A 24,542-nucleotide genomic window follows, 5' to 3' on the forward strand; every position below is an offset into this window, starting at 1 on the left:
CTACCCTCCGGAAATGCTGGGAGATTCCACAAAGGCATATAGGGCGTAATGTACATGGGTAATTTATATAATTTACGTATACCCCGCCATGCAGCCAGAGTATCCCTCAGGACTACATAATCTTTGAACGGCTTAGGGAGATCTCGGACTCTTGTATGTAGTAGGGCTATTAGATCCCAAGGTGCGACCAGTTCCCTTTCTAGAGGGGTATTTGAGAAATACGAGGAGCCTTTTAGCCAATCCCTAGCATGTCTAAATAGAGAGGCCAAGTTATATCTTCTGATGGATGGCATCTGGAGTCCTCCCTCCCACTTAGTGAGGCAAAGTTTGTCATATGCTATTCTAGGCCGTTTTCCCTGCCAAAGGAACCGTACAAATGCTCTTTGGATCCTATTGACATCAATATGTGTCAGCAGAAGGGGTATGGTCTGAATAGGATATAGCAATCTCGCAAAACTTACCATTTTTAAGAGGTAAGCTCTCCCAAAAAGTGAAAGCGGTAGCTTAGTCCATTTGTCTAACTCCGTTTCTACCTTCCTGATTAGGGGATCATAATTTAATTTATACAGTGAGGATGGGTGACGTCCTACTTTGATACCTAGATAGGTGAGATACTGTGGCACCACTTCAACATTACAAAGGTCTCGTTCCAGCTGGGCTTGAGACCCCCCTTTAGCCAAGAATAATAATTGGCTCTTAGTTACGTTTATTTTATATCCCGTAGTTCCCCCAAAATACTCAAAGGTGTCCAATATCTTTTTAAGGCATAGGTGCGGGGAGTTTATAAATAGCAATATATCGTCTGCAAAGCAAACCAGTTTAAGTTCTTTCTTACCTATCCGGATCCCTTTAAAAATATCTGACTGAATCAGGTGTTGTACCAGGGGTTCTAGAGCCAGATTGAACAGGAGGGGAGACAAAGGGCAGCCCTGCCTTGTACCTCTGCCGAGCCGGAAAGGGGCCGACAAAAAGCCGGGCAAGCTAACCTGAGCCTGCGGGCTCCGATAGATGTTCTCAACCAAAGATTTGAAAGATCCCTCTACTCCGAAAGCAGTCATAGATCTCCACAACCACTTCCAGTTTACAGTGTCGAAAGCTTTCTCCGCATCGACAGACAACAAGGCAGGGCTCCCTCCCACACCCCCATAATGCACATAGTCCTGCGCCACCAAAACTGATCTGATGTTAGTCACCGCCGCTCTATTTTTTATAAAACCTACCTGATGCGACCCTATGAGATATGGCATATGTTGTGCCAGTCTATTAGTTAATAGTTTGGTCAGTATTTTAAGGTCTTGATTAATTAAAGAAATTGGTCGGTATGAGGCAGGTTGTTCCGTATCTTTGCCTGGTTTGGGGATGAGTTTGATATGCGCCATGTTTCCAGATTGCATGATACCCTGACCCCCTAGGCAACTATTGAAAAGCAATGTTAAAAAAGGGGTGATTTCTTCCTTGAGACCCTTATAAAAGTCTGCTCCAAATCCATCCGGGCCCGGAGCTTTCCCGCTTACAAGGGATTTAATGGTAGATTTGACCTCATCTTCCGTGATCTGCTCATTAAGATGAGCGCGCATTTCCTCTGTAAGCCGCGGTAACGAGGTCTTAGATATGAGTTCCTCTTCTACTTTAGCATCATATTCTGCTTGACCATATAAAGCAGCATAGAATTGCCCAAAGCAGTCTACTATATCTTTCGGGTCTGTGACCCTACGCCCCGACGTATTTATTAGGCTTTTAATAATGGTGTTAGGCGTATAAGGTCTGGCTAGGTTGGACAACATCTTCCCTGCCTTATTTCCATATTTGAATAGATGCGACTTTTTATACTCCCCAGTCAGTTTTGTATTTTGTTCAACATAAAAATCATAATTGTGCTTAGCCGTGACCCATTGGGTTTTATTAACATCTGACGGATTATTTAGGAAAGCCGTATATTTACGTCTCACCTCCTCTGTTGCTGCATTCATTTTCTGGGCCAGCCTTTTCTTTTTAGCTGCGGCGTATGAAATTATTCTCCCCCTAATCACTGCCTTAGCTGTATCCCAGAATAGGGTATAATTATCTCTGTGTTCTCTGTTAGTTTCTGTAAATTCCCACCACCACCCTTTCAGCTGTAGGAGAAAATCTTCATCTGTGGCCAAATAACTGGGCATGCGCCATATATAATCTGTACCTCTGGGTACATTTTCCAAAAGTGAAAGGGATACTGGGGCATGGTCAGATATTAAAATATCTAATATCTCTGCTCCCTTCACCTTCCTCATCAGTCCTGGTGAAATAAGTGCATAATCTATTCTGGACCATGACTGATGAGCGGGTGAGAAATGTGTAAACTCACGCTCCGTCGGGTTTAGATGCCTCCAAACATCTTTCAGGGCAGTAGATTGCAAAAAGGAGTCAAGTGTCAGTCTCTGAACAGCAGTTCCTCGTCTCTGCATATCCACTGCCCCTACCTTCCTACAGTCTTCCTGAATGTTATGAACTACATTAAGGTCGACAATCACTATCATATTATCACAATTTTCCTGCGCCACCTTCAGTTCCAATTCTGAGAAAAAACTAGCTTGCATAGCATTAGGCCCATATACATTATACAATGTTAACCCACCTACATCGGTGTCTAGGTCAAGCTTCAAAAATCTACCTTTATCATCCCCAACCATCGATAAAACCTCGCATCTAAGCTTCTTATGGATTAACACCATCACACCTGCTTTTCTTCCGTCTGAGGGAGATCCATATACTTGTCCAACCCACATGCGCTTCATCCTCCAAAAATCAGCCTCCCCAAGGTGCGTCTCCTGAATCAAGGCTATATCAGCCTGTAATCTCTTGAGGTGGCGTAAGACCATTATTCTTTTATGAGGGGACCTCAACCCTCTGACATTCCAGGATACCAATTTAATCATTTGAGCTGGATATATGGTATTAGTAAAGTAGAAGCACCTCTGGGAGGCCGGTTCCCGGCGAACAACCCCCCATAAAGCCCGTTAGTGACATTGCAATTCAAGTTATTAGATGGCATAATAAACATAATCTACCCTCCCAACATAACCCCGGTAAACATGTAGACACTCTCTCCCCTAAGAACTTTGAGAGCGCTTAAACAGAGCAGCAAATTTTTCGTAGACTCCTCTTTTTTCGCACCGACCTGGGTTAGATTGCTGCGTACTTCCAGCCCAGAGTCCATTACTTAAGACCACTTCTTCCATTTCCGACCTCCTCCCCCCAGACATAATGCAAACATGATATTAAACTTGCCTACTAACCTCCCTTCCGCTAGACTTAATCAAAACATGGAAAGAGAAAACCCATATATTTCTTACTGAGTTCTTTACAAACGTGAGTCGCCAGCCACTGCATTGGTTTGGGGCTCCCCGCTAACTAAATGACACTTAGTGCGGTTATCCCCAGTCCGGGCTGGAAGCAGGGTTTCTTTTTCGTCTCGGAGATGTCCCAGGTAAAGCAGATGACCATGTACTTTTTGCCTTATCGAAACGACCCTCTCTTGGCGAATCAGTTCCCCTATTAGGCGATCTTGTGGCTAGGTCCCTTGGTATGTTGCATTCCTCCAGGGCATCTGCTGCATCCGAAGGTGAAAGGTAAGTGTCCACTCCTCCATCCGTCCTGAACACTCTCAGAACCGCCGGGTAAATCAGGGCGAACTTTACCTTCTTATTTACTAGCTGGGTGCATATTTGTGAAAAGGCTCTTCTTTTCTTGGAGACCTCCATGGAGTAGTCCCCGAAAATCAAAATCTGATGGCCGCGTAATTTGAGCGGTTGCTTGAGCTTTCTATATTTGGACAGGATGGCCTCCTTATCTGTGTACTTCAGGTACTTAACTATGGTCGTTCTGGGCCTCCTCTGCGGTTCTGACTCACCAGTATCCTGCGGTGGGCCTACTCTGTGCGCCCTCTCGACCGTTGCTGGGGCCTGGAGTCACAACGCCTGTGGTAGCTCGTCCGAGCAGATCCGAGATAGCTGATGCGCTGGGATATTCTCCGGTAAACCGAGAATACGCAGATTGCTTCTGCGGGACCTGTTTTCTAAGTCCTCAACTTTGTCTCGGAGCGCCTTATTAGACTGTGTAACGTCCCTGAGCTGGGTATGAACTCTCTTCAGCTCGTCTTCCACAAGGCCCATTCTTTGCTCAAGTTCTTGCACTTGTTCCGAGTGCTGATTCACTGTGGCCTGCAGCTGCTTTAAGGAAGTTGAGATCGTAGCTTCCAGAGTGGCTTTTATGTCTGGCGCCAATAATTTTGCTACCTCTATGGCCATTTCTCTGCAGGAAGATTCTAAATCGCCAGACTGTTGAGCCCCTTCCAGCTGTGTGAGTATTAGCTCCTCCGCTTCTTGTGGCTGAGATGTTTGTGAGGACGAGCGGGTAATCATTTTCCTAGCGTCCGCCATCTTGCCTTTCTGGAGTTCAGCTAGGTCGCGCGGTGGGAGAGGCGAGCTGGTTAGCGGGGTGCCATGGCGCACAATAAACTTCTCCATTTACCTCCCTCTATGTCAGGGAGATGTATAGTCGGGGTGATGAAGCCCCAGGTCTCGGCAACACCCGCTATTAGTGTCTGGGGAGACGGAGCTCTCTCTGCTCACCTCCTTACATGTGCGCGCCGGAACCGGAAGTCTCGGACTAGTTCTTTAGAAAGGCGTCAGTGGCTTCCGCGTCTGGATCCGGGCGCCAGCTGAAGAATCTGGGAAGTTGGGTGTTCAAACGGGATGCGAATAGATCTATACAGCAGGGGCTCCATCGGGAGGATATGGATGAGAAGACCGTTGTGTCCAATCGCCAATCGCTGGAGTCGGAGAGAAAACGAGAGCTCCAATCCGCGTGCGTATTGTGAAGGCCGGGAAGATTCTCTGCAATGACGGTGATCTCCGTGGACGGACAAAAAGTCCAGAATTCTCGAGCCAGATGGGACAATGCGTCGAGTGCGTGCCGCCCATGGCATTGAGATATCGTACTGCAGAAATGTTGTCCATCCGTAATCTGATGCAGGTGCTGGTCAGTCCGTTCGCAAAACTGCGAATAGCGAAGAATCCTGCGAGAAGTTCCAAGGCGTTGATATGGCGTCCCCCGGTGTTCACTCCGTCGCAAAAGGCGCCCCATCCCAGCAGGCTGGCGTCCGATTCTATTGTGAAGTCTGGACGCGGGCTGAAAATAGCTTTGCCATTCCAAACTTCCAAGTTCCGGATCCACCATGTCAGTTCGTCCCTGGACTCCTCGTCTAACGTGATCAGGTCTGCGCATGATGCACCCGCGTAAAGGCGAGATATCTTGAAGTGTTGCATGGCACAATAATGTAGGGGTGCTGGAAAAACTGCCTGGATAGAGGAGGAAAGGAGGCCTATAATGCGGCAAGGTGGCGTAAGGATACCTGTGGAAGGGCTAACGTCTGGCGGAGTTCCTTGCGGATGGCCCGGACTTTGGATGACGGAAGGCTGAGGGTTTCCGTCGTTGAATTGATTGTGAAGCCTAAAAACTCCATGGATTGGGAAGGAGTAAGGCAGGATTTCTCCAGGTTGAGGAGAAAACCGAGGTGGGACAACAAGTCCATTGTCCAGGATAAATGTGTGAGTAGGGTAGGACTGTCCCGGGCCATGAGGAGGATACCGTCTAGGTAAACAATTAGACGAACTCCGCGACTGCGGAGGCAGGGTACGACAGGGCGCAGTAACTTGGTGAAGCACCAAGGGGCTGAGGAGAGCCCAAAAGGGAGGCAGGTGAACCGCCACATCTTCATGTTCCATTGGAAACAAAGCAGGTTCCTGGACGTCTCGGAAACCGGTACTGTTAAATAGGCATCCTTCAGGTCTAGTTTGACCAACCAATCTCTGTGGAGGAGCAAGTCTCTGAGGAGGCGGATGCCCTCCATCTTGAAGTGGCGATAACGGACAAATGCGTTCAGTGCCCGAAGGTTGATCACTGGACGCATCTGGCCTCCTTTTTTGGCCATCAGAAACATGTTGCTGATAATGCAATTGGAGGGGTCTGGGGCTGGTTCCATCGCGCCCTTCAGAAAAAGTTCCTTCAACTCCCTGTGCAAAAGAAGTTGTTTCGGGACAGGGAGGACAATGGGATGAGGCGGTGGAATGAAACTGGGATGAACCACCAACTCTATCTGAAATCCCTGTACGGTAGTGAGGATCCATGGGTCGGCAGTGATGGCTGACCAAGCGTGGGAAAAGAGACGGAGTCTGCCCCCTACCCAAACAGTCAAAGAAGATAAAGGGTTTGGTAGACTTACCGAATGGGAGTCTGGATACTGAGAATCCTCTGGTACCGCGGGACCGCCAAGAAGCACCACGGGTGGGGAAGAAGGCGGGAGGCTGGCAGAATTCCTGGTTGGAGGATCTGAATGAAACAGGGCCTCGATCCGAACCACGGGTCTGGAAAGATGACCGGCCGGACAGACGGCCCCTAGCACCGGTGGAGACCCGTCCCTGGAAAACCCGTCTCATTGGTGATTGGGCTTTATCCAGTGCCGTGAAGGCACCAACAAATCGGGACAAATCTTTAATAAAAGAGTCTCCAAAGAGAAGACCCTGGGCATCTTTGAACGCCTCAGTTAAGGCCAGATTGGAGAGCTTCGGTTCTATCTTGAACAGAATGGCTTTCCTTCTCTCAATAGAGAGAGGTATTTGCGTTGCCAGTGAGACACAGAGCCCGCTGTGCCCAACCCCAGAGTTCTTCCGGATCTACCTGAGTGTTCTGGGTTCTGGCGGATTCCGCCATTTCGAAAATCTTAGTAAGGGGGCCTAGGCCATCCAGCAATTTATCCTGGCAGGCCTTTAGTGCTGACTCAAGACCCTTACGGGGGTTCCACCCAGACTTGGCCAGAAATTGGATCATTTTAGGATCCACAACAGGTGTGTCACAGACCTTATTAGGGACAATGGGTCTAGGGCACTCAGCCCTCAATTTGTTCCTAGCCTCCTTGCTAAGGGGCTGGCGTACCCGTGACTCCAAATATTTAGCAATGTGGTCCGATGGAAGCCACTTCGTGGACCTCGGATGATGGAGTGCATCCGGGTCGAACAGCGGTTCTCCAGAGGGGTCTAGTATAACATCTAGTGTATCCGAAGGGACCTTGGGGGGGTTGGAAAGAGGAGGGGTTAGGAACTGACGATGGCCCGGGAGGGTCCACCTCCAAAAGTTCCAGGTCCTCCTGCTCTGAACCAATGTCAGGTTCTGACTGCGCCTCCTCTTCAGATCAGAGTTTGGACTCGGACTGTGTATCATATTGCGCTCTGACGCATCTCCATGGCCTCGCCTTTTCTGCCTGGCAGGCATAGGCTCTTTTGCGCGAACGCAGCGCGCTTTCTTGGGTGGCAAGCATCACACCAGTCTTAGTGGTTCTGGAGGCTGGAGGATCAGCATTAGCTGTCTGTGAGGTCAAGGGTCTAGGACAGCTACTGGGTCCGGATGAAGATGAGTGTGCCATAAGGATCTCAGAGATAGACTGCGAAATAGCAGTAGACATGGAGCCCATGGCGGCATGGATAGCCACTGCCACAGAGCGTTGGATTGCCATAGCCTGCGTCTCATCAGAATTGGAACCTGCAACCTGGGCATGGGGGGTCACCTCCATGTCCTCAGGAATGTGGTTAATGGGGAGGCTGTGTTCTGACATGATTATTATCAGTGTAGGGGTAAGCAGCACTACCTATGCCTACCAGCTACGGTGGCCACTGAAGGGGGGAACTAGGGTAGAAGATGTAGGACAAGACAAAAGGGGGTATTAATACCAGAGGGCCGATCAGGGCTGACAGGCTCAGCGGAGCGTCCAGAGTATACTGCGTGCACGCGTGAAATCCCGCACGATTTCGCGCCGCTCTGAAAAGATAGACGGAACTTCGGGCGGGACAAGCTGAAGAAGACGAAGCGGGAATAAGGAGAGGTCCCGCTTCAGGTGTGGGGAAGAAGAAGATGGCAGCCGAAATCGCGCGAGATTTCGGCTGCCGACAAGGGCACCAGGGAGAACACTGGTGAGCGTGCAGGGGAGCGGCACAAGAACGGGAGGTAGGAGAAGGCAAAATAGCAAGGAGAAATAAGGTATAAGAGGGAACAGACAGAATCAGGGAAGCGACCCCTGAAAAACAAGTGTGGAAAAACCAAACTACTAAAGGGAACCCGCAAAGGTGGGAAACCAAGTAAAAGAATATAAATATATACTATATATAAACTATAAATATACCAAAATAAGATACAACAGTATAATACTCTTCATCACTACTGAATATGAAGACCACAATGAGAGCTTATCTGAGTGGTCAGCAGCAAAGAAAGAGGAGGAATCTATGCAAAGCAGGACTATTATAGGAGTCTTATGTGGGAGGGTCTTGTTACCATGGTTACTTGTTTTGTTTTCTTTGCTGCTATTGGTTGGTCAGTAAAGGAAGAGAAAGCAATAGGAGCCTCCGTGTCATGTAATAAGATTAGTCGCAGCTGCTGTTCATGTAATAATGAAGAATGCACTGTACTGTCCTTCTTCATTGTTAATGGCCGTGCGGCACCAGAGGCGGTTGCTGGTAAGGAGTTTGACTGGTTAGGTGGGGGCACAATATGCAGATTATTGCAGTTCTGGCCTGTAATCTCCTGCAGGTTATTTGATAGTAAACACAGAATATTATTCAGCTCTGGCATACCCACTGCTCCAACCCCAGTGCCCTCCTGCCCTACAGGTGGGAGCCCTTCTTCTTCCATCTGCTTTTCCTCCTTTTCCACATGATCTAATATCGATGAGAATATGTTATCAGGAACATCCAGCTCCTCCTCTCTCTGCATCTTGCTGACTTTTCTAGGACATGGAGACTTAGAAGGATGATTTGGAAGAAGTAAAGCCAGCAAAAGATGAGGGTAGCAATCATTAAGACCTGGCCCCGCTAAGGGGTGCAGAATGGATGGTATTGGTTGGCACACTGGCATTGGAATAATAAAGGCTTCCATCTTATTAGTAGAGAAATACATATCTTAGTTTATGGCTGATGTAGGAAATTGTAAATGTAGGAATAAATAAATAAAACTGAAGCAGAATAAATCTCCCTGCAGTCTCCCTACACTGTTTCTGAACTCTCCCTGCAGTCTCCCTACACTGTTTCTGAACTCTCCCTGCACTCTCCATGCAGTCACCCTACACTCTCCCTACAGTCTCCCTGTCCTCTCCAGGACATATAGAGAAAAAAATAATGAGTAATGAATATTCAATTAAAAATAGTATTGAGAATTACCTGTAATTTATGAGGATGGACTAATATTTATGAGGAGAGACTAATATTATTGAGGAGGACTAATATTCATGAGGAGGGACTAATATTCATGAGGAGGGACTAATATTAATGAGGATGGACTAATATTAATGAGGAGAACTAATATTAATGAGGAGGACTAGTATTCATGAGGAGGACTAATATTCATGAGGGGGGACTAATATTAATGAGGAGGACTAGTATTCATGAGGAGGAGTAATATTCATGAGTATTACTAATATTATTAAGGAGGACTAGTATTAATGAAGAGGCCTGACTTATTTTCTCGAGCACCAATGCCAGCACTGAGCACCTGACGCTGCTTTTTCTAGACCGTGGTTATTCACATTGCTCCGGTGAAGGATCAGCTCCCTGAAGAAGTTGCTGGAACAAGAAGACATATTTCAATGACGGAGAACGAGATCAGCCGGATCACCAAGCTGCACCTTCATTTTACTGATACAGAATCCCCGGACAGTCAGCTCGTATACACCATCACCAAACCGTGCTACTCCGTAACATCTCCAGGGTGCGGTGAACGTTACTGTATTTACTCTCAGTTATATTATGACTGCAATGTTCCTTGGTCCATGGCTTCTATTTTGTATACCCTAATGCATAGCAATAATGCACACAGTAATGTCACAACACAGGAATAATGAACCTAGACATGTCACAGTACATGGATAATAAACACAGTGATGTCACAGTACAGGAATAATAAACACAGTGATGTCACAGTACAGAGATAATAAACACAGTGATGTCACCATACAGAGATAATAAACACAGTGATGTCACAGTACAGGGATAATAAACACAGTGATGTCACAGTACAGAGATAATAAACACAGTGATGTCACCGTACAGAGATAATAAACACAGTGATGTCACAGTACAGGGATAATAAACACTGTGATGTCACAGTACAGGGATAATACACACAGTGATGTCACAGTACAGAGATAATACACACAGTGATGTCACAGTACAGGGATAATAAACACAGTGATGTCACAGTACAGAGATAATACACACAGTGATGTCACAGCACAGAGATAATACACACAGTGATGTCACAGCACAGAGATAATACACACAGTGATGTCACAGTACAGGGATAATAAACACAGTGATGTCACAGTACAGACATAATACACACAGTGATGTCACAGTACAGAGATAATACACACAGTGATGTCACAGTACAGAGATAATAAGCACAGCGATGTCACAGTACAGGGATAATAAACACAGTGATGTCACAGTACAGGGATAATAAACACAGTGATGTCACAGTACAGGGATAATAAACAAAGGCGATGTCAATGTACAGGGATAATAAACACAGTGATGTCACAGTACAGAGATAATAAACACAGTGATGTCACAGTACAGAGATAATAAACACAGTGATGTCACAGTACAGGGATAATAAACATAGTGATGTCACAGCACAGAGATAATAAACACAGTGATGTCACAGTACAGAGATAATACACAGTGATGTCACAGTACAGAGATAATACACACAGTGATGTCACCATACAGAGATAATAAACACAGTGATGTCACAGTACAGGGGTAATGAACGCAGTGATGTCACAGTACAGGGATAATAAACACAGTGATGTCACAGTACAGAGATAATAAACACAGTGATGTCACAGTACAGAGATAATAAATACAGCGATGTCACCGTACAGAGATAATAAACACAGTGATGTCACAGTACAGGGATAATAAACACAGTGATGTCACAGTATAGGGATAATAAACACAGCGATGTCACAGTACAGGGATAATAAACACAGTGATGTCACAGTACAGAGATAATACACACAGTGATGTCACAGTACAGGGATAATACACACAGTGATGTCACAGTACAGGGATAATAAACACAGCGATGTCACAGTACAGGGATAATAAACACAGTGATGTCACAGTACAGAGATAATACACACAGTGATGTCACAGTACAGGGATAATAAACACAGTGATGTCACAGTACAGAGATAATACACACAGTGATGTCACAGCACAGAGATAATACACACAGTGATGTCACAGTACAGAGATAATAAGCACAGCGATGTCACAGTACAGGGATAATAAACACAGTGATGTCACAGTACAGACATAATACACACAGTGATGTCACAGTACAGAGATAATACACACAGTGATGTCACAGTACAGAGATAATAAGCACAGCGATGTCACAGTACAGGGATAATCAACACAGTGATGTCACAGTACAGGGATAATAAACACAGTGATGTCACAGTACAGGGATAATAAACACAGTGATGTCACAGTACAGAGATAATAAACACAGTGATGTCACAGTACAGAGATAATAAACACAGTGATGTCACAGTACAGGGATAATAAACACAGTGATGTCACAGCACAGAGATAATAAACACAGTGATGTCACAGTACAGGTATAATAAACACAGTGATGTCACAGTACAGAGATAATACACACAGTGATGTCACCGTACAGAGATAATAAACACAGTGATGTCACAGTACAGGGGTAATGAACGCAGTGATGTCACAGTACAGGGATAATAAACACAGTGATGTCACCGTACAGAGATAATAAACACAGTGATGTCACAGTACAGGGATAATACACACAGTGATGTCACAGTACAGGGATAATAAACACAGCGATGTCACAGTACAGGGATAATAAACACAGTGATGTCACAGTACAGAGATAATACACACAGCGATGTCACAGTACAGGGATAATAACCACAGCGATGTCACAGTACAGGGATAATAAACACAGTGATGTCACAGTACAGGGATAATACACACAGTGATGTCACAGTACAGGGATAATACACACAGTGATGTCACAGTACAGGGATAATAAACACAGTGATGTCACAGTACAGGGATAATAAACACAGTGATGTCACAGTACAGGGATAATAAACACAGTGATGTCACAGCACAGAGATAATAAACACAGTGATGTCATAGTACAAAGATAATAAACACAGTGATGTCACAGTACAGGGATAATAACCACAGTGATGTCACAGTACAGGGATAATAAACACAGTGATGTCACAGCACAGAGATAATAAACACAGTGATGTCACAGCACAGGGATAATAAACACAGTGATGTCACAGTACAGAGATAATAAGCACAGCGATGTCACAGTACAGGGATAATAAACACAGTGATGTCACAGTACAGAGATAATAAACACAGCAATGTCACAGTACAGAGATAATAAACACAGTGATGTCACAGTACAGAGATAATAAGCACAGCGATGTCACAGTACAGGGATAATAAACACAGTGATGTCACAGTACAGAGATAATAAACACAGTGATGTCACAGTATAGGGATAATAAACACAGTGATGTCACAGTACAGGGATAATAAACACAGTGATATCACAGTACAGGGATAATAAACACAGTGATGTCACAGCACAGAGATAATAAACACAGTGATGTCACAGTACAGGGATAATAAACACAGTGATATCACAGTACAGGGATAATAAACACAGTGATGTCACAGTACAGAGATAATAAACACAGTGATGTCACAGTATAGGGATAATAAACACAGTGATGTCACAGTACAGGGATAATAAACACAGTGATGTCACAGTACAGGGATAATAAACACAGTGATGTCACAGCACAGAGATAATAACCACAGTGATGTCACAGTACAGGGATAATAAACACAGTGATGTCACAGCACAGAGATAATAAACACAGTGATGTCACAGTACAGGGATAATAAACACAGTGATGTCACAGTACAGAGATAATAAACACAGTGATGTCACAGTATAGGGATAATAAACACAGTGATATCACAGTACAGGGATAATAAACACAGTGATGTCACAGCACAGAGATAATAACCACAGTGATGTCACAGTACAGGGATAATAAACACAGTGATGTCACAGCACAGAGATAATAAACACAGTGATGTCACAGCACAGGGATAATAAACACAGTGATGTCACAGTACAGAGATAATAAACATAGTGATGTCACAGTACAGAGATAATAAACACAGCAATGTCACAGTACAGGGATAATAAACACAGTGATGTCACAGCACAGAGATAATAAACACAGTGATGTCACAGCACAGGGATAATAAACACAGTGATGTCACAGTACAGGGATAATAAACACAGTGATGTCACAGTACAGAGATAATAAACACAGCAATGTCACAGTACAGACATAATAAACACAGTGATGTCACAGTACAGAGATAATAAAAACAGCGATGTCATAGTACAGGGATAATAAACACAGCGATGTCACAGTACAGGGATAATACACACAGTGATGTCACAGTACAGGGATAATAAACACAGTGATGTCACAGTACAGGGATAATAAACACAGCGATGTCACAGTACAGGGATAATAAAAACAGTGATGTCACAGTACAGAGATAATAAACACAGAGATGTCACAGTACAGGGATAATAAACACAGTGATGTCACAGTACAGGGATAATACACACAGTGATGTCACAGTACAGAGATAATAAACAGTGATGTCACAGTACAGGGATAATAAACACAGTGATGTCACAGTACAGGGATAATAAACACAGCGATGTTACAGTACAGGGATAATACACACAGTGATGTCACAGTACAGGGATAATAAACACAGCGATGTCACAGTACAGGGATAATAAACACAGTGATGTCACAGTACAGAGATAATAAACAGTGATGTCACAGTACAGGGATAATAAACACAGTGATGTCACAGTACAGGGATAATAAACACAGCGATGTTACAGTACAGGGATAATAAACACAGGGATGTCACAGTACAGGGATAATAAACACAGCGATGTCACAGTACAGGGATAATAAACATAGTGATGTCACAGTACAGAGATAATAAACACAGCGATGTCACAGTACAGGGATAATAAACACAGTGATGTCACAGTACAGAGATAATAAACACAGCGATGTCACAGTACAGGGATAATAAACACAGTGATGTCACAGTACAGGGATAATAAACACAGTGATGTCACAGTACAGAGATACTAAATACAGTGATGTCACAGTACAGAGATACTAAACACAGTGATGTCACAGTACAGGGATAATACATACAGTGATGTCACAGTACAGAGATAATAAACACAGAGATGTCACAGTACAGGGATAATAAACACAGTGATGTCACAGTACAGAGATAATACACACAGTGATGTCACAGTACAGGGATAATAAACACAGCGATGTTACAGTACAGGGATAATAAACACAGCGATGTTACAGTACAGGGATAATACACATAGTGATGTCACAGTACAGGGATAATAAACACAGTGATGTCACAGTACAGGGATAATAAACACAGCGATGTTACAGTACAGGGATAATAAACACAGCGATGTTACAGTACAGGGATAATACACATAGTGATGTCACAGTACAGGGATAATAAACACAGTGATGTCACAGTACAGAGATAATAAACACAGCGATGTCACAGTACAGGGATAATAAACACAGCGATGTCACAGTACAAGGATAGTAAACACAGTGATGTCACAGTACAGGGATAATAAACACAGTGATATCACAGTACAGGGATGATAAACACAGTGATGTCACAGCACAGAGATAATAAACACAGTGATGTCACAGTACAGGGATAATAAACACAGTGATGTCACAGTACAGAGATACTAAATACAGTGATGTCACAGTACAGAGATAATAAACACAGTGATGTCACAGTACAGGGATAATAACACAGTGATGTCACAGTACAGGGATAATAAACACAGCGATGTCACAGTACAGGGATAATAAACACAGCGATGTCACAGTACAGGGATAATAAACACAGTGATGTCACAGTACAGGGATAATAAACTTAGTGATGTCACAGTACAGAGATAATACACACAGTGATGTCACAGTACAGGGATAATAAACACAGTGATGTCACAGTACAGAGATAATAAACACAGTGATGTCACAGTACATGGATAATAAACACAGTGATGTCACAGTACAGAGATAATACACACAGTGATGTCACAGTACAGAGATAATAAACACAGTGATGTCACAGTACAGGGATAATAAACACAGTGATGTCACAGTACAGGGATAATAAACACAGTGATGTCACAGTACAGAGATAATAAACACAGTGATGTCACAGTACATGGATAATAAACACAGTGATGTCACAGTACAGAGATAATAAACACAGTGATGTCACAGTACAGGGATAATAAACACAGTGATGTCACAGTACAGAGATAATAGACAGAAAGATATTAGAAACAATGAAAAAGTGTTGGTTTAGCTTTCACTAGCTTGACATAAGTGATACACTGTAACAAAAGCACAACTACGACAAGTATTAGGTCTGTGCAGGTTTTGTGTCTTTGAATGTGAGGAATTTCTTACAAACTGGCAGCAAACAGAGATCTTTAAAATAGTAAGGATTGGAATTAAAATACAGAATATATCAGAAAGTTCAGAACATTCAGTTACACAGTGATTACCCCACAAGTAATGTCTCCTTCTTTACCAACACAAGCAGTGACATTGAACACAGCAAGTAATGTGTCTTTCTTCTTCTTCTTCTTCTTCTTCTTCCTCTCATAGCGTAAAAGATGCTGGAAAGCTGATTTCTGTGGACACCTCAAGTATTTTAGAAAAGGATCCATCAATTTCCCGGCTCAGCTCCTTCACCCAGGTATGTGGCTCGTCTATGACATAATCTCTGCATTCACCTGTTACAGAAACCTTTACATCATCCCATATTCCTCCATATACATATTCTGCCATACACCCCAAAATATGTCTTAAAGGGGTTATCTCATGCATACAACCCATTTTCAGACTTAAAGGGAATCTGTCAACTGCTTTAACCATTTATAAGCTGGCACCATCGCTATGTGGACTAAAGTACCTTGTTTCCAGCAGTCTTCTTTTTACTTGATTTCGTTTTGTAGTTTTGATATAAAAGCTCTTTTTCTGATATGCTAATTAGGGTCCAAGGAGCCCAGAGGGGCGTTCTTTTCCCTCTCCGGAGCCCAGTGACGCCCCCCTGCAGTGCCCAGCTCGCCTTAATTTGAATTCCAAGAATGCCTCCTGATCATCAGATAACCTCCCACAGCCCGGCAAATGGTTCCGCCCCCTCCCCACGTCATATTCTACCTTATAGAAATGCCCCGTCCTTCTTCCTGTCTGCGGCCAGAAAACTCGCGCAGGCGCAGTACCGCCTGCGGCCTGTGCGATCATCAACCTCCTGAGGGCAACAGCCTCAGAAGTCTCACTGGGCATGTGCCGAGCCCAGTGATGTGACCTGAGCGCTGCTGCCCTCAGGACGTTGATGATCGCGCAGGCCGCAGACGGTACTGCGCCTGCGCGAGTTTTCGGGCCGCAGACAGGAAGAAGGACGGGGCATTTCTATAAGGTAGAATATGACATGGGGAGGGGGCGGAACCATTTGCCGGGCTGTGGGAGGTTATCTGATGATCAGGAGGCATTCTTGGAATTCAAATTAAGGCGAGCTGGGCACTGCAGGGGGGCGTCACTGGGCTCCGGAGAGGGAAAAAAACGCCCCTCTGGGCTCCTTGGACCCTAATTAGCATATCATAAAAAGAGCTTTTATATCAAAACTACAAAACGAAATCAAGTAAAAAGAAGACTGCTGGAAACAAGGTACTTTAGTCCACATAGCGATGGTGCCAGCTTAAAAATGTTTAAAGCAGGTGACAGATTCCCTTTAAGTCATCACAGTCGTTGGCTGACTGATACAGATCCGCCTTGAGAAACCCCATGATTGAGCCTCATGACTAGTTGTAGCAGACTCTACAGGATGTAAATTGTGTATAAATAAGTCTAAATAATATGTAAAATATAATAAATACATATATACTGTACATAGTCCAGGTATGTAGCAATGTAGCGAGCAGAGATAGCTATGAATGGTTGTTTACTTGTTACATTGTATCTCTTATTGTTCCTATCAATGTCTCCCCTCCCCCAGCACGCAGTGGACCATATGAAGGTGGCGTACATGCCTCCCATACAGGACATCGGTCCTGATCGCCTCCATGTCCAGTTTGAGTTTTCTGTAAGTGACCAACATGGCGGGCGGCTGACCGGACTGATATTCAACATAACCGTCATTCCGGTGGATGATCAAGCTCCAAAGGTGATGGCGTTAGACTTTTCACACACGATACCGCCACATTCTGTTGTGATTTTAGTCACACAAAAACGTAATTCTGGAAACTTTTTGGTGACCACTTGGCTTTGGGTTAAACCGATTTTCTACTTTTATGTAAATAATGAATAATGAGTGTATTCTTATTTCATCATTTCTGATTGCTTTCAGTGAATGAGGACCCCTTTTTTTAATATAAAAGATCTAATACTTCTCACAGCAGAGAGTTTGTTACAATTGTATCCAACACCGCACTATATAACACACGGAGCTCCACAGGTGCAGTGCAGCTGTATATAGTATACGGAGTGGTGAAATATTACAGTTCCTGTGAATGCCATTACCTGTGTGATAACTATCAGCCGTCCCTTAATGTACCGATGATTTCTTTCTTCAGATTTCCACTCACCCGGTGAGGACGGAGGAGGGGGGCAGTTGTCTCATTACAGGAGAAAGTCTTGTCATTTCTGATGAGGACACAAAAAGTGAGAACCTGAGAATCTTACTGAAATCTGGGCCCCGGCACGGAAATGTGGAGCTTCGTGGGGTCCCAATAGCTGAGCGGAGTTCCTTCAGCCTGGAGGAGCTGCTGACCTTCAAAGTCCGGTACAAAATCAATGGGAAATATGTCATATGTTATATAAACCGCTATATGGGGCTTTGCTGGCACTATATAAGACATCTCTATGTCTCTATATGGGGCGTCTTTGGCACCGTATGGGGCATTTCTGACACTATATAAGGTTTCTTTGACACTATATGGGGTATCTCTAGCACTGTACAGGGCATATTTGGCACCATATGGGCCATCTCCATCTCTGGCACTATATGGACCATCTCTCACAATATATGTGACATCTTTGACACTATATGAGGTATCTCTGGCAGAATATGAGGCATGTCTGGCACTACAAGAGCATCTTTGGCACTATATGAACCATCTTGGCACGATATGGACCATCTATCATTACTATTACTGGTACTATATTGGGCGTCACTGGCACTATACGGGGTATCACTGGTAGTATATGGGGCATCACTAGCACTATACGGGGTATCACTGGCACTATATGGGGCATCACTGGCACTATACGGCACTATACGAGGTATCACTGGTACTCTATGGGGCATCACTGGCACTATACAGGGTATCTCTGGCACTATATGGGGCATCACAGGCCCTATACTGGGTATCACAGGTACTATATGGGGCATCTCTGGCACTATATGGGGCATCACTGGCACTATACGAGGTATCTCTGGCACTATATGGGGTTTCACTGGCACTATATGGGGCATCACTGGCATTATATGGGGCATCACTGGCACTATACGGCACTATACGGGGTATCACTGGTACTCTATGGAGCATCACTGGCACTATACAGGGTATCACTGGCACTATATGGGGCATCACTGGCACTATACGGGGCATCACTGGCACTATACGGGGTATTACTGGTACTATATGGGGCGTCACTAGCACTATACAGGGTATTACTGGCACTATACGGCACTATACGGGGTATCACTGGTACTCTATGGGGCATCACTGGCACTATACAGGGTATCTCTTGCACTATATGGGGCATCACTGGCCCTATACGGGGTATCACTGGCACTATACGGGGTATCACTGGTACTATATGGGGTATCTCTGGCACTATATGGGGTATCTCTGGCACTATATGGGGCATCACTGGCACTATACGAGGTATCTCTGGCACTATACAGGGTATTACTGGTACTATATGGGGCGTCACTAGCACTATACGGGGTATCACTGGCACTATAAGGGGCATTACTGGCACTATACGGCACTATACGGGGTATCACTGGTACTCTATGGGGCATCACTGGCACTATACAGGGTATCTCTGGCACTATATGGGGCATCACTGGCACTATACGGGGTATCAGTGTTACTATATGGGACATCACTGGCACTATATGGGCATCACTGGCACTATATGGGGCATCTCTGGCACTATATGGGGCATCACTGGCACTATACGGGGTATCTCTGGCACTATATGAGCCATCTCTGTGTTAGGAGCTCTGGGTGACATCTATACTGGCACTGTGGGGCACATGTGAGTCTTATTAAGGACTTATAGGGGCATCTGGTGCACATTGTTAAAGAAAGCTCGGCGCCTTATTCCCATGAATTTAGGGATGAAGCCGAGGCACAGAGAGGCCTCATCCTCTTCCATTCAGACACATCGGAGGGTGAGGTTTAATGTCGCCGAGGCCGTCATCATCTGTTTATACAGGGTATATACTGCCCCCTGTAGGCCAGTCCTCGCAGGAGGTCTCCAGACTTGGTGGACCTTCTCCTAATTAATCCCACCTTGTAACGAGTGATAGGTGTCCCATTATCAGACATTATGACTTTATCAGCCATTATCCGACACCAGAAGTCGTAAAACGCTGCGCAGATGCGGAGGAATCAATCCCACCCTGCATCCCGGAAGATAATAAAAGCCTTCCATCTCTGGAGACGGGGAACATATTGTTTGCACTGATTGAGCAGAAGGGTCTCCTCATCCCATTATCAGGGACCACCACAAAAGCAGAGCAGTGGAAGAATGGCAATTCCCATAGGCCCTTTAATGTGATGCTGGGGGGGGGGGGGGGGGGGGGCTGATCGAGAAAAGGAAAATATGGAAAAACATCCCACCCTCAAGACGTGTCCGGGGGGACAAGCTGGTCCCTGTCACCGAGCAATAGAGAGGTGCTCTGACCTGTACTCACTGGGTGCCAGGAGGAAGTAGAGAGGACGGTGGGCTAATGACATGATCTGCGCAGTAATGAGAGGAATCAGCCTGGCCGAGAAAAGGCAGGACACCCGAAGGAAATCGTTAGAGAAGGGATATTTTTGAAGAGTCTCTCCTTGTGGAGAGTGCCAAGTTGGCACAGGCAAGCTTCCTGGGAAAAATATATGCAAAGTAGCTCTCAAGAAGACTGTCTCTGTAGTGCAACCTACTGGAGATAGCAGCCCTATAGTTCAACCAAAAAACACGTGTCAGCAGGATCAACCCTGTTAACTGAGCTATACCGCCTGGTAACGCTGATCCAGCTGATTAAAATGATACCTGTCTTATGAAAATCAGTTGCAACGTTCCAGGACAAATGACTTTGATTCTTTAACCGAAGAGCTGAGGTGCACCAAGAGGCCAAGACCCAGTGCACTGAAGCCTCATTTACGTAACAAATAAATAACTTTTTCGGAAACCAATTTTCACAAGGTACCATTTTAATCAGCAGGATCAACCCTACCGCACAGTTTGTCCAGATTGATCCTGATGACATGGGCTTTTTAAAGGGTTGGACATTGATCTATAGGATCACTACTACCCCACAATAGGTGGAATTATCACTATGCCTGGTTTAATTCAGTTGATCCTGATAATCCCGATCTTTAAAGGGGTTGTCCACTTTGTTATATTGATGACCTGTCCTTCGGATAGGTCCTCAAAATAATTTTTTTTTAAAAAAAAGCAGACAACCCCTTTAAGAGGATATTGTTTGGACATTGACTTCTTTTGTAGCTACCCCCCAGAAGGTGGCACTAGTGAGGCAGTTTTCCTTCTTCCTGGAGGAGAGATACTTTGTATTCGTTTGGAAGAGTTCACATTACCGCAGCATTTTCCATTCTTCTGATGTCAGAGGAACAGAAAAAAAAAAAAACAACAGGATCCTGTAGAAAAACGGATCGTGTGCATCAGTTATGCATTTAGCATCTGTTTGAGCCATTTTTTCGCCTGAGATTTTTATATTTTTTTTAGATGGAAAAAAAAAGTCTTGCATTCTGTACAGATCAGAAGAACGGAAAATGAAACGGTGACGTGAACTCTTACTTAGGGAGCGTTCACATCAACGTTATGAATTCTGCTATTGCTTTGCGTTATAGTCCTGTCGACAGGACTTTCTTTTCCGTCCGGCATAACGGAAACCAGACGGATCCATTATGCTTGCCCATTGACATGTATAATGACGGATGAAAACGGAATGCCTCTAAGAGGTTTCCGTTTAGAATTCTGTCTTACGAATTCCGCTATTTTCCGTTATAAGGGAAAGCAGTAGCAGAATTCAGAACGGCGACTTGAACTCTACCTTGGTTGCAGTAATCAGCAAGTACTGTAGATGTTTGTGTCAATTTTAACATTCACCACTAGGGGTGCTGTTTCCTGGAATCATCACTAGACACAGAGCTTACACTTCGATTGTAAGGCTTTAGCTGGTCATGGACATTTCAGGAACGTCTGCCGGGCTTAAATGTTACAGAAGGTCCAGGATTCTGCATTCATCAATTTCATAAAGGCTTTAATACAGATTAATCCCTGCCCCAGGCAAATACAGTGAAGGAGTTTAAGCATGCATGGGATAGGCATAAGGCCATCCTTCATATAAGATAGGGCCGGGGCTATCCATAGTACTCAGTATATTGGGCAGACTAGATGGGCCAAATGGTTCTTATCTGCCGACACATTCTAGGTTTCCATGTTTACTGTACAGAGATACAAAGTAATAGGCGGATGCCTGCAGCCACCACTAGGGGGAGCTCACTGCATGCAGCTCTTATTGAACCCAGCATTAAATCTGTCTGCAGGAATTGTTTCATATTCTTCTGTGGTTACAGGAAACGTTTGTGGATTTTGTTTATGATTCAACATTTAGTGACAAGTTTTCATGAGCATTTATATTGTATATATATATATATATATAATTGTGGGACATAAATAAGTGATGTTCCACTTGTATTTGCAGGTATCAACATGATGACTCCGAGACATTGGAAGACACCATCTTCTTTACAGTAACAGATGGAACTAATATTGCAGATGGAGAACTGAAAGTTCAGGTGACGTCATGTTAAATTGTGCAAATTAGGGTCTATGGACCCAACAAATGCCATGAAAGTGTCAATTGGCATACTGTACGTTCTCACCCCTTTAATTTTCCTATATGGGGAAGTTCAGCCTTGGGCTTTCATCTTGGGACCTATCGTCTTTCCATCGGCTGTGCTGTCATTTCAGTCTGCTCAACCATGATGGCTACTTTAGGTCACCAACGATGAGAACCTTCTTCTATGTAACCAGTTGAAAATTTTTCATCCAAAAGTATAATAGCCAAACTAACGGGCGTGTGAACTTTTGAAACCATTTCCAGTTCTCAAGTGCATCTTAACCCCTTAAGGACTCGGCCCTATTTCACCTTAAGGACTTGGCCATTTTTTGCAAATCTGACCACTGTCACTTTAAGTGCTGATAACTTTAAAACGCAGGTTTAATGAGACGCACAGGACTGAGGAAAAATTAGGACGAGGTGCTGCCAGTAAAAGAGGATCCGCCCTTCCTCTAAAGTGAATAAATAATGTTAAAAAGTATACTGGGCACACTCACTTATGTAGAATCATATATTTTATTCAAGGACATGTAAGGTAAAGTAAAATCAATTATTTTAAAAAACACATATAAAATACAGTCAAGCAATATAAGAACACATGGATACAATAAAATATATAGATATAGAATAAATACTAGGACCAATGGTGGATAGGCTGGGGATGGTAAAAAATCAGTCCATATGGAAGTCAGAACAAATAGAAGTAAAGCCCTGCTGGTGGCTTGAGCTAATGTAGTGGCTAGCTTAACCAAGTACTATAAAGTTCACAGTCCTGATTCACTGCAAGAGGATAATGTAACTGTGGTACAACAGAATTCACTTAAGTGAGTATACTTGCGGCGTCCCGCTACTACTCACTGTGCTGTGCGGTTCCTTATGCAGGTAAACCTGGAAACAAATTGTCGTTATCAGCTGCTGCTGTAGCAACTGAAAGATACTGTGTCTTTTCTCTGTGCCCTTGCGGTCCTCTGGCTGCCGCTCCGTAGTAGCAGGAAGCCGGTCAGCGCTGGGACTCAAGATGCTTTTCCCCTCGTCGGTATGTTATGCGACACACTCCTCGTGTGTTTGCGCTTGTAGGTCCCGGCGTATCAGGGGTTTAGTAAGGGTTTAGTAAGGCACGGAGTTTCCAAAGACTTTGAATTGCCGCACGGCTCTGGATAGTTCAAGCACGTACTCCTTGGGGTTGTTCCGGGGGGCTCCTCACCAAACGCGTTTCGGGGTACTTGCCCCTTCTTCACTGAAGGGGCAAGTACCCCGAAACGCGTTTGGTGAGGAGCCCCCCGGAACAACCCCAAGGAGTACGTGCTTGAACTATCCAGAGCCGTGCGGCAATTCAAAGTCTTTGGAAACTCCGTGCCTTACTAAACCCTTACTAAACCCCTGATACGCCGGGACCTACAAGCGCAAACACACGAGGAGTGTGTCGCATAACATACCGACGAGGGGAAAAGCATCTTGAGTCCCAGCGCTGACCGGCTTCCTGCTACTACGGAGCGGCAGCCAGAGGACCGCAAGGGCACAGAGAAAAGACACAGTATCTTTCAGTTGCTACAGCAGCAGCTGATAACGACAATTTGTTTCCAGGTTTACCTGCATAAGGAACCGCACAGCACAGTGAGTAGTAGCGGGACGCCGCAAGTATACTCACTTAAGTGAATTCTGTTGTACCACAGTTACATTATCCTCTTGCAGTGAATCAGGACTGTGAACTTTATAGTACTTGGTTAAGCTAGCCACTACATTAGCTCAAGCCACCAGCTGGGCTTTACTTCTATTTGTTCTGACTTCCATATGGACTGATTTTTTACCATCCCCAGCCTATCCACCATTGGTCCTAGTATTTATTCTATATCTATATATTTTATTGTATCCATGTGTTCTTATATTGCTTGACTGTATTTTATATGTGTTTTTTAAAATAATTGATTTTACTTTACCTTACATGTCCTTGAATAAAATATATGATTCTACATAAGTGAGTGTGCCCAGTATACTTTTTAACATAACTTTAAAACGCTTTGACTTACCCAGGCCGTTCTGAGATTGTTTTTTCGTCACATATTGTACTTCATGACACTGCTAAAATTGGGTCAAAAAAGTTAATTTTTTTGCATAAAAAAATACAATTTT

At 44.3% G+C, this 24,542-nt stretch overlaps 1 protein-coding gene across 2 annotated transcripts in view; it reads left to right on the plus strand.

Moving 5' to 3' along the window:
• Positions 1-24,542, plus strand: part of LOC120979517 (FRAS1-related extracellular matrix protein 1-like) — a 221,425-nt gene that overhangs the window by 29,428 nt on the left and 167,455 nt on the right. For both annotated transcript variants that reach the window (XR_005774308.1, XM_040408315.1), the window contains exons 11-15: positions 9,593-9,789; positions 15,935-16,025; positions 17,325-17,492; positions 17,902-18,110; positions 22,275-22,368. Coding sequence is in view for 1 of the 2 variants with exons in the window: in XM_040408315.1 (XP_040264249.1) it covers positions 9,593-9,789; positions 15,935-16,025; positions 17,325-17,492; positions 17,902-18,110; positions 22,275-22,368 (759 nt within the window). In the remaining variant the exon portion in view is untranslated. The remainder of the gene's footprint in view (positions 1-9,592; positions 9,790-15,934; positions 16,026-17,324; positions 17,493-17,901; positions 18,111-22,274; positions 22,369-24,542) is intronic.

This window comes from Bufo bufo, chromosome 9 (assembly GCF_905171765.1).
Source record: "Bufo bufo chromosome 9, aBufBuf1.1, whole genome shotgun sequence".
In the NCBI taxonomy this organism is placed as follows: domain Eukaryota; kingdom Metazoa; phylum Chordata; class Amphibia; order Anura; family Bufonidae; genus Bufo; species Bufo bufo.